Source organism: Phalangium opilio, unplaced genomic scaffold (genome assembly GCF_054372755.1).
Source record: "Phalangium opilio isolate 3A_F unplaced genomic scaffold, DU_Popi_V2 ptg000048l_1, whole genome shotgun sequence".
Classification (NCBI taxonomy): Eukaryota; Metazoa; Arthropoda; class Arachnida; order Opiliones; family Phalangiidae; genus Phalangium; species Phalangium opilio.
The window spans coordinates 1-11,352 of record NW_028324170.1 but is presented as its reverse complement, the minus strand read 5'-3'; the positions used below and the strand labels follow the sequence as shown (position 1 = coordinate 11,352).

Below are 11,352 nucleotides of genomic sequence, written 5' to 3'. Positions count from 1 at the left end.
GGTGAATATACTCCTACAAGAAAGGCTATGTCCGCCCGATGGCTAAAATCTATGGCCAGTTAAGTGTTGTCGCTTCATTTTGCCGATGAAGTGGCTATAATCCCCGATTCTCGATAATGTTATGACGAAAAATTAACTTTCTATGGGAAGCCAACTTCAAGGCTGAAACAAGCCCGTGTTAACGCTATGGCCCCTGTATAAATGTTCACACGCAATACACCCATGTACGTATCAAAAAATGAAATATTAATTTTTTTAAGGGAAGCCAGCTTTAAGGCTGAAACAAGCCCATGTTAACGCTATGGCCCCTGTAAAAATGTTCGACCGCAATACACTCAAGTACGTATAAGATATAAATATGATTAAATTTTTATATTTAAAATAGATAAAACATCGAATATCTTTTGATATTGATAAAATAGATAAAACATCGAATATCTTTTGATATTGATAAAATAGATAAAAAATAATTGTACTACGTGAAAGTAGACATTTTTTTACTCAATTTGGAATTAGATAACGCCTGTAAAAGTGAAAGAAAACGGAAACAAAGCGGATATTTGGGAAATACCTTAGGTTCTTCGTGTAAAATGAACATTGTCACTTGTTGGTATTAACTGAAGAAAGGCGTGAGGGGTTAGTTCGGGTTGACCCCGAGGGAGATACAGTCTCAACTATAGGATTGGCGCGCTCTCGCTGGCGCAAATCCCGATAGTATAACGGGAACGCTAGCAAACTTTTTCTCGGATTGCGTTTCGGATAAAAGCGGTGGCAGGCTGGCGCTAAAATGCTGAAGGCGAATTCTCTATTCAGATACAAGACGGCGCAAAAAAAAACCCACGTGAAAACTCGGCGGGGCTTTTCTCCCTTTTTCTTTTGCTCGACACGGATGTCTCTTTTATATCGAGTCATTCAACTCAATGCAAACTTTATTTCCAAGAATCACTATACAGTATATTTGCGGCTATAGATCCGTCTAACGTAACTTGATTGGGTTTCTGCGTTCAAGCTTTCCTCCTCCCTGGTAAAGGAACATCATCAGAAATAACTTAAGCAAAATAATTGATGCTGCGATAGCCTCTAACTGTCCTCTTTCCAATGGTATCATGCAGAACTGGAAATAATAAGGTTTTAATAAAAATTTAGATAAACTTTGGTATGTAACAGAGATAGATTTAATTTTAGAAGTAGGAATGGAGAACAGAGTAATGTGGACGAGCGTCTAAGTCCCGGACCCCCTACGACGGAACGGGGGGAGGGGGTATGAAAGAAGAGGCGGGTCATAGCGATAGAGGTAAAAAGGTATTACGTATTTTTCGCCGTCCCCGTCAGCAACGTCATCAAAACTTAGTTTAAGTGAGCCTATAAGATCATTTAAACTTTTCGTAACGTGTTGGAGGGAGGGGCTCTATACTGGTCTATGAGTCGGACTGAAGTAAATACTAACCGTTCTCCATTCCTGCTTCTAAAATTAAATCTATCCCTGGATGTAATAAATGTTTTCCAAATTATCAGGAAAAGTCAGGGAATTTCTTGTTTTGGTAACTATCCTATCATGAACTAATATTTATTTAACCACACGATTCTGACTCTCATACAAACAAATAAATAAGGAAATTAAAATTTTTCAGGGAAATGACTTTAGACTGTTAAGGAAAAAATCCTTTAAGTTGTTATGGTTAAAAATTTCGCCCCGTAAGATGATAACAAATACTTGGAAAAAACTTTGATAAACAAGACGTCGTATTTTCCTTATTCCTTAAACATCAGTTTGGCGTATAAAATGCCTTAATTATTAACTAATTAAATCCGTCCAGCGAAGCTTAGTATTTAATCCTAAATAAAGATACGGAAGCTACGGGCTCAATAGAGTGTAAAATTCGCGGATCACGTGCATGCATACCAAAGAAGTCGAGATCCCGGGTCCCTTTTTTTCAAAAAGGGCATACATATATCAGCCAGGTCAAAAGAGGCTTAACGGAGAGAATTTTCACTAATTAATATCACTCGAATTTTAATTAAGAGATTTTTATTTTTTTATTTTAAATTAGATTCTTTCGCTTGGGGGTTCTTTCAAACATTCTTTTTTTTCTTTCCTTTTTTTGGTGAGGGAGGAAGAGATTTTTATTCAGGTACTTTCAGGTTAATGTTTTCCTTTTGATTAACTTTTCAACGAAGGCGTGGACCCGGAAAATAAAAGTGCAATGACTCGTAAGGAAGTTTGGCAAAGGAAAAATTCTTCCTTTAATCTGTCTTGATCTATTCTAGAATTCGCAAATCGACGATATATGCCGAAAATTGAGGGGTTAGATAGATGCAGGGTGTTAGAAAAAAAAGGGAGAGTGGTTTAACCGAAATACAGTTGGAAATTAATTTTGAGTTGAAAATGTAACTTATTTTATATTTTGAACTAATATTAGCTCCACCATAAGCCAGTTATGATTGTTAAAGTGTTTTAGGAATGATTCCTTACTTTAAATTAACATCGTCTTTCAGTTTCTTACTTAAATCAAGAAGCGATATCTAGTTTTCTAGGGAGAAGGAAAAATTCGCACACATTTCTAGCTTTATCTCCAGTCCAAACGTAGCCTGTCCGTAGTTAATCCCCGCTCTTAAATTACAGCCAGCATCTCATCTTTTCTTGAAAACTCACGTCAGCGCGACGCGAATGACGGGAAAATTACAGTCATATTTTCCGACTGAGGAGAGTGTAGCGAAATAGCCCGGCCTCCTTTTACCTACGTCCCCCCTTGTATTTTGGAAGGTGGACTGGGACTATGGCCTTGCGCGAATACTTAGGCATCTTATACCTTCTCTCTAGTAAACTAGATATCTCTTCTTGCTTAAATTTAAAGGGTTATCCCTAAGAAACTCAATTAGGCATAAATTATTTTAAACATTTAGGCATGAGCCATGCATATTTTATTTTAAACATTTAGGCATGAGCCATGCATATTTTATTTTTACACCAAAGATATTTGTAAATTTTAAAAGCTCTTGAAGGGTTCTTCTGACTCTTTCAGATGCGTTGAGCTATATACGCGTTATATAACGTTGTGTTTTAAGCGGGAAAGCTAGAGTACACCCTTTTTATTTTGTCTCATCGATACTCCTGATTTTTAACTCCCTGGGTATGGTAGAAACCCATAGAGAATACTTGTTCCAGATTGAATCTCAACCCTCTTTCCTGCCATATTTTTGTGTTTTTCCCGCGGCGAAACAACATTTAACGCATGGTTAAGAGTATAACCTTTGAGTATATTAGTTTTCCTTTAAATTAACACCGCTTTTCTATGGGGGAATATTTTCCATTAAAGCCACTAAAAGACTATGACGGCGGCGTCGGTGGTCATCGTCATTTAACTTTGTTAAGATTTAATTGCCTAAATTTTCATTTCCAAGTTACTCAAATTCCCCCAACACTTTTCCAGCCTCTTCCAAAGGATGGGGATTGTAGACTAGCTTTTAAGCTTAGGAGGTTCAAGAGCAAAAATTCGGGAGTAATATAATGTCTGAGTCGACCGCGCGAGAGAGTGCTCCAGATATTTTTCTTTGCTTTTCATCAACGTCTCTTGTTATTCTGTGACCAACATTTCCCCGTTATGGATAGACAACTAAAGACGACTTTATTTGGGGGTAAAATACTAGACTTTGGTAGTGGTACATTTTCCCAAATTATAAGCTTGCTTCCCATTGGGGAGATAGGAATTAGGTCTAATGGCAAATTAAATAGGGTAAGATTTCTTCCCAATGTTTGGGTCCCAATTGATCTGGAAATCTAGTACGGAAAGTTATATCGTAAGCTAGTTTTTTTTTAATTTCATTTCTGGTGGCCATTTTCTAAGATGGATACCTACTGTAGCAGATTAATTGTCTTAGAGCCGTACGCAAAAAAACAACTCCGTCGTAAACAAACAAAATTATAAACTTTATTCCCAAAAATTATTTCCCGTAGACCGTACACGTTTTCTCTCCAAGATATCCACGATAGAACTGACTCTCCCTCTCATGTTTTTAAGATTACCCCTTTTTCTAGTTACCCCCAAAAGCGTTTACTTTTAATGGTGCAATCCCTTCCCTCCTCTAGCCCGTATACAGAATATCTAAAAATTCCACTACCTTTCGATCGGCTAGTTAACAAAGGACAGGGGACACAATACTTCTAGAGGGAGAGTCAGTCAACACGCGTACATGTACCTTTAAAAATGTACCAAAATAACAAAATTCCAAAATTCCTTATTCCCCTCTACATCACACTCCCACCATGAACTTAACTAAGTTCATTAATCAGTTTAATCATTAGCATTTAATTCAAGCTTGTATATTAATTGGATGGGACGCTTCAATATAGTCCCATTCGATAATCTCACACTGCATGATCTAACTATTCCGTCGCGTCCGATGAACAGTTCTTTAATTAAACCAGTTTTCCAAAACATTCGTGGTGTTTTGTCCTCTTGGATCATGACAAAATCGTCGACTTTGTACATCGTGCCCCTTTTCGTTGTTTTTCTTTCATTTGTGTTTCGAAGCTCTAACAAATATTCCTTATGCCATCTTTGCCAAGTGCGTTCTATGAGAATTTGCTGATATTTCAAGCGCTTAGTTAATTCTTTTTGTGACGATGGGATGACGTCACCCGTTGGAAATTTTCTTGATGGCAGCGAAGTCAACCGCTCTCCAATGATAAAATGAGCCGGTGTTAAAGGACAAGGTTCATCCTTTTCGTTATAGGTAAAAGTAAGCGGTCTTGAATTTAGGAATGCTTCGACCTCCGCTAATAAGGTTCTCATTTCGTCCTTATCTAGTTTAGCCTTTCCTAAAACCTTTTTTAGTGCTGTTTTCGTTAATCCGACCATTCTCTCATACCAGCCTCCCCACCAGGCTCCCCTTTCAATAATAAATTTCCAAGTTATTCTGGCTTCAGCTACAAAATTCAATACTTCTGGGTGACGGATCCTTTTCCAAAGTTCTTGCAAATCTGCCGAAGCTTTTTTAAACGTTAGAGCATTATCGCTGTAAATGGTTCTTGGCATTCCTCTTCGGGCCGCGAATTGTCTGAATGCTTGAAGAAATCGTTCTGTTGTGAGATTAGATACCAGTTCAAGGTGAGTCGCTCGTGTGACGGCGCAAGTAAAAAGCGCGATATAGGATTTTTCAGTCGTTGTCTTTCCAGTTTTTGTGTATAGCGGGCCTGCAAAATCCACTCCTGTCACTTCAAAAGGTCTTGAACGTTGTATTCTATCGGCAGGAAGTATTGCTTCGGTTTGTTTTCCAGGTTTCATGGCTAATTTCCGGCAAATGAGGCAACCATTTATTCTAGTTTTAACCACTTGACGTGCTCTAGGAATCCAGAACTTTTCCCTCAGGTGTGTCAGTGTCATGCCTTGACCTCCATGCATTGTCGTTTGGTGGCAGTAGTCGATTATCAAAACTGACAATCTGCTTGAAGGCGCTAAAATCCAAGGATGTTTCTCTCTGTATGTAAATTCGGAATGTTCTAGTCTCCCACCAACACAGAGTAATCCATCTTTATCCAAAAAGGGATCTAATTTATGTAATTTAGAGTCCTTTGCCAGTTCTAGATTATTTTTTATTTTTCCGATGTCAGTTCCAAAGTCTTCCAATTGTGCAGTTTTGATAAGATACTTTTCAGCTTGATTCAATTCTTCCGCATCCAATGTTCCCATTTGTACCTTATCGGCCTTGCCAGTAGCTCGTGCTCTGACGTTCCCTACAAAGCGGTGCATCCAGGCTATCGTCCGCAGTGCTTTCGTAAAAGTACTGACCCTTTCCAGATTAAGAAGGGGTTCGATTTCTTCTCCAGAAACACAGGCTCCTTGGTACGTTTCTCTGAACGCTGGTCGCAGTTCTTCTTCGCATTCTTTTGGATAACCGAAAGTCCTTTGAGTTTCTGTTTTCCAATCTTCGTTGCTTTTCAGAAACGATGGTCCCTCCCACCATAGCCTTGATTCTAGCAGTTCATCTGCCCTTTTTCCTCTTGTTGGGAGGTCTGCAGGATTATTTACTCCCCTACAGTGTCTCCAAGTATCTGGATTTGTGAGACTTTGGATCTCACTTACTCGGTTGCTAACGTACGGTAGGTATTTGCTTGGAGACTGTCTTATCCAACCCAATGCAACATTGCTGTCGGTCCACATAGACAACTTTGGCTTCTCCTTAGCAAAGTCATTCCTTTGTAGGTGATTCGTTAGCCTTGCTCCTAGAAGTGCTGCAGTTAATTCAAGCTTTGGAAGAGTAATCGTTGGTTTTTTTCCTTTTCTTGTCAGTAGAATTGGTCTTTCTAAGTGGTGCAATTCTGCTTTTTGCGGCTACCAAGGTCGTTCCAATGTGTCCATCGAAGGTTCGGTATCTGAGATATACCACTGCGGCATACCCTTTCTCGCTCGCATCGCAAAAGCAAGCAAGTTCCGTCTCTACTATTGACGAACCTTCAATTCTTTCTTGGTAGAAATACCTTGGGATTTTCAAGTTACGAAGGTATGGCAGTTCGTCACACCAATTCTCAAAGAGTTTCCTCAAATCGTCATCCAATGGTTGATCCCACTCAACTCCCCTTTGCCAGAGTTCCTGAAAGAGGAACTTTCCCCTCACGGTAAAAGGAGATAATAGCCCAAGTGGGTCAAAAACCCTTGCTATTGCTTGTAGTACAAATCGTTTTGTATTACGTTTCTCGGTTAGAAACTCAAGCAAGGAGGATACGTCAAAGGTTAGATGGTCAAGATCGGGTATCCATTTTAAACCCAAGATCGTGGTTTCCGGATTTCTTGGATTGGTCAAGACGAACTCTTCCTGGCCCTCGAATGTTTGCCCCCATAGTTTTTTCAGTTCGCTTGAGTTGGTTTTCCACTTCCGTAACTTCATCCCGGCCTTACTCATAATTTCATCACTTCTCTTCGACAGTTCAAAAGCCTCTTTGGTGTCATCGCCGCCAGATATGAGGTCATCAACATAAAGACCTTCACGGATAGCATCGCATATTTCTGGTCTTTCTAATTGGTGTTGATCCAGATGGTACCTTATGGTAGCAGACAAAAGAAAAGGGCTTGAGGAAACCCCAAACGCTACCCGAGTAATACGATATTCTTCAAATGGTTCCGTCGTATCACTTGGTGCTCCATTTCTCCACAAAAATCGCTGCGCGTCTCTGTCTTCCGGTTTTAACAAGATCTGAAGAAAGGCTTTTTCTATGTCCGCCGTAAATGCTACTCGATGTTTGCGGAATTTGACTATAAGATCCAAAAGCTCTGGGTTATAGTTCTTGCCGACGTGAAGACAGTCATTTAGGGATGTGGCTCCCTTAGCCTTGGAAGACGCGTCGAATACAACGCGAACACGTGTTTTTTCGCTTGCATTTCTGATAACGGCGCGATGTGGTAGGTAGTATACTGGATTGCCAATTCTTGGCTCTTCTGTTGCACGTTCAATAATACCAGCTTCGAGTTGTTCATTCATAATTGCCTTGTAATCATGATGCAATACGGGATCTTCTCTAAACTTCTTAAATAAGTTTTGGGTTCGGCGGTGCGCTACAGTTTTATTGTCCATCAGAGAGCCTTGATTCTCTTTCCATGGAAGGCATACTTCATAACGCCCGTTCTGATAAGAAATCGTTTGTTCAAATTTTCGAACGATTTCATAGGGTCGCTTCCCTTGTCTTTGATCCCTATAGCGTCTAGTTCCCAAAACGCTTTGATTTGGTTAGAGATTTTCTCTTCCAAGCTAATTGCTGTCATAGTTACTGATGAGTGTGCAACAACAATGTCAGAAATTGACGTAGAAGCCAGACCATGAAGAGTCCATCCAAGAATGGTCTCCACAGCAGCCAGTCTTCCAGATAGGCGCTCTACTCTTGTTGTGGCTAGTGCCCAAAACCAGTCGCTACCAATTAAAACTCCAATTTTAGCTTCGTGACCATTTGGTAACTTCTTTCCCGTGTCCGCTAGCTTTATTCCTTTATTTTTCAATTCTAGCAACGTTTCTTCTTTGGGTACGTTAATCGTGGCGTTGCAAATATCTGAAACCACCAGCGCTTCTATTTCTATCTCTTGCTTAGCATCATGCACATTCCTTAAGAGGAATTTGACTTTGTTCATTGTATTAACTGTTCCCTCAGTGTCTTGAAACTTATATTCAGTAAGCGTTTCTTGACCAGTAAATTCCAATCCCAATTTCCCAATTTATGAACAATATCTTCTCTAATGTACGTTCTCGTACTGCCTCCATCGAAAAAACATCTAACCTGATAATCTGGTCCTTCCGTTGTATCTCCTTGTTGAGAAATGATAGCGCTAGGCTGCTAGCCGTTTGTAACACTATATTTTTCGGCTCTCCTTCTTGTTTCAACACTGTAGAGCACTGAACGACCTCTTTCGGAGTAGTAGGGTTAGTAGCCTCCATATTTTCAGAGTTATCGGCTTCCTCTTCGTCGCAAACAGATACGTGATGTAAGCGATTACAGCGCGAACACTCCTTTTTATTCGAGCAATATTTAGCTATATGTTTTTTCGTAGTACATATAAAACACCTTCCCTTTTTTCGGAGAAGAGCGCGTCGATCCTTGACAGAAGATACCTTCGGACATTCTTCTGGAGGGTGATTGGAATTGCCACAATAGCAACAGTCCATTTTCCTTTCTGCACAAACTGCTAAAGAGGCGGCTGACGGCAACCCTTTAGATTTTTCATTGCGCTGTCGATAAGTACGTGAACGTTCGTATTCTAACTGTTCGTAACGCGAACGAAACTGACCGCGCGTTTCATGGCTCGAGGTTGGTCCCAGCGCGAAAGCTCGTTCCCGACATTCTACTTCTTTCCTTAAGAATGTTAAAATATTATTCGCGCTTGGCGTGTCACTGTCTATTTCACGGCTGAATTCCACTCTTAAGTCCGCAGGTAAATTTCTCATCATTATACGCCATAGAAGTGATTCATATGATTCAGGTGTTTGGCCTAAAGCTTCCAAACTTCTAATTTGTACTTCTACATCATCATAAAATTTTCGTAATCCAGCTACATCCGAAGTTTTAGTAACTGGACTCAAGTCCATTAAATTGTTCATATGTTTCCCGACAATATGATCGACTCGGCCGAACCGCTCTTTTAACTTGTTTACCGCATAGTCGTAGGTTTCATCATTCAAAGATAATCCTTTAATAGCTTTTAGCGCGATTCCTTCAAGGCATCCTTTTAAGTAATTAAACTTGTCCGTATTCGTAAGCGACGCGTTATTATGTACCGCGGATTCAAAAGTACTCCAAAAACCTTTCCAATTTTCAACGTCCCCGTTGAAAGTTCCCATTGTTAGTTTTGGCAGTTTCACTATCCCTTGACTCGCCACGTGACGGACCGGACTGCTTCCCGCAGAGCTTGCCTGCGCTGCTACCGTATCAGCCATTCGTATCGCGCGCATCGCCCTTGATTTAGCTGAGATGATCCTAGCGGCTATATCAAGATTTTTTCCTTCCTCTTCAGCCAGGTTTGCCATCGGTATGTATTCTTCTAAAGAGTCATTTAAATTCTCTAATGATTCTTCCAACTTAAGAAGAATGTTCAAATTTGCTTCCAACTCAGCAACGTCCATTTGAGTTGCACGAAGCCCATTATCGATATTGATAATTGTGACTTCGACCTGATTTCTGGTTCTATCTCTTCTAAGCGACAGCCTAGCTTTCAATTCTTGGCCCTCGTTCATGATGTTTATTTGTCTTTCTTCATTAACTAATCCGTACACTTATCTAAACCTCCCGGGTTTCGGCACCATAAATTGTAGCAGATTAATTGTCTTAGAGCCGTACGCAAAAAAACAACTCCGTCGTAAACAAACAAAATTATAAACTTTATTCCCAAAAATTATTTCCCGTAGACCGTACACGTTTTCTCTCCAAGATATCCACGATAGAACTGACTCTCCCTCTCATGTTTTTAAGATTACCCCTTTTTCTAGTTACCCCCAAAAGCGTTTACTTTTAATGGTGCAATCCCTTCCCTCCTCTAGCCCGTATACAGAATATCTAAAAATTCCACTACCTTTCGATCGGCTAGTTAACAAAGGACAGGGGACACAATACTTCTAGAGGGAGAGTCAGTCAACACGCGTACATGTACCTTTAAAAATGTACCAAAATAACAAAATTCCAAAATTCCTTATTCCCCTCTACATCACCTACTGAAACAAATCTAATTTTTAGTTAGTATCTATTAGTTAAGGTTCACGCAAAGTTTTAGCTTCCTAAGTTTCTTAGTTTGGACAAAAGCATTCACTAATCTCTCAGTTAGTCACTCTTCACTTTTATTTAAGGTATTTTCAATCGGCACAACCTTTGACTCAACTAGATGGCTCAAATAGTTGAGTCAGCTAAAATTGGTCAGTATTAAATTTTAATTTGGTAATCCAACTTCTGTTCACTCAACACTAGTTGACTCATTTAGATGAGTCAAAAAATTTTAACGTCTGAAAATGCCTTTACACTCTTATAGCTAAGCCATTCTGTATTGAATCTCTGATGATTTCAAAAATTACGAGTTAAAGTTCAAGTTTTGCTTCATCGTGAGTTAATTGAAAATTATGTATGGTATATTAATATATTGGTCAGAACAACAACAACAACAACAACTGGGGTTTGAGTGGGAGGTACCTTGTTTATATCACGCGCTTAATTAACAATTCGTAATTAGCGTATATGTGTATAAACGCTTCCTAACCTAAAGGCCATATTGATGATCGTATATTCCGTAAAAATATTAATTTAAAATTTTGATTTTCGGAATTTGATTAAATTTAACTTTGGCCATCCTGTTTACTCTCAATATTGGGATTATTTCATCCGTGAAAAGTTTGGTAACTTATAATATTGTAAGCTAATTAATCAAGCTTTATTTATATTTAAAAATATAGTTTTACAAGTTTTAAGTAAATCTAAACAATTGACAAAATATGTATCGTTCGAGTTAGGCATCCACTCGGACCTATCAATTACCGGATCACGATTATCTTTTAATTGTAATTAAATTAAATAGAATTTAATTAGTAAAATAGCCAATTTAATGCCACATATAATAAACTCTAAAGAAAACCGTTCCAGAAATCTTGGAAATATTTATTAACCACAACCTCATCCTAGCTCTTTTCAAGAGTGTAATCGCTCTATTAATTACCATTTATTTTAATTACTTAAATATTTTCCAAGGCATTTTTAATTATACGGTACTCTATAAAATAATCAGCTAACAACAAAAGCAGGAAAAAAGTGCAATTAAGGTTTCAACGCTAAGTCTCGTGGGAAAATCCACTTGTGTTTTGAATTAAGGAAGAAGCATTTAGGATTATTTG

The 11,352-nt window shown here is 38.9% G+C and overlaps 2 protein-coding genes across 2 annotated transcripts; both read right to left on the bottom strand.

Moving 5' to 3' along the window:
• Positions 1-976: 976 nt before the first annotated feature.
• LOC149673407 (uncharacterized) lies at positions 977-6,161 on the bottom strand. Its single transcript, XM_089839976.1, has 3 exons — positions 4,371-6,161; positions 4,212-4,274; positions 977-1,114 (listed from the first exon to the last, which is right to left on the bottom strand). Exons 1-3 carry the CDS (start codon positions 6,159-6,161, stop codon positions 977-979), a joined length of 1,992 nt encoding a protein of 663 aa, XP_089696102.1.
• Positions 6,162-6,243: 82 nt separating this feature from the next.
• On the bottom strand, positions 6,244-7,476 carry LOC149673406 (uncharacterized). Its single transcript, XM_089839975.1, has one exon. The coding sequence runs from the start codon at positions 7,474-7,476 to the stop codon at positions 6,244-6,246; it is 1,233 nt and encodes a 410-aa protein (XP_089696101.1).
• Between the last annotated feature and the right edge of the window lie 3,876 nt (positions 7,477-11,352).

Coding starts and splice junctions, on each gene's coding strand:
- LOC149673407 (XM_089839976.1), bottom strand. CDS start 6,161: ATGTGGACCGACAGCAATGTTGCATTGGGTTGGATAAGACAGTCTCCA. Junction 4,275..4,370: donor GAATAGTTAGATCATGCAGT/GTGAGATTATCG, acceptor TAATGAACTTAG/TTAAGTTCATGGTGGGAGTG. Junction 1,115..4,211: donor TTTGGAATTTTGTTATTTTG/GTACATTTTTAA, acceptor TATTATTTCCAG/TTCTGCATGATACCATTGGA.
- LOC149673406 (XM_089839975.1), bottom strand. CDS start 7,476: ATGAATGAACAACTCGAAGCTGGTATTATTGAACGTGCAACAGAAGAG.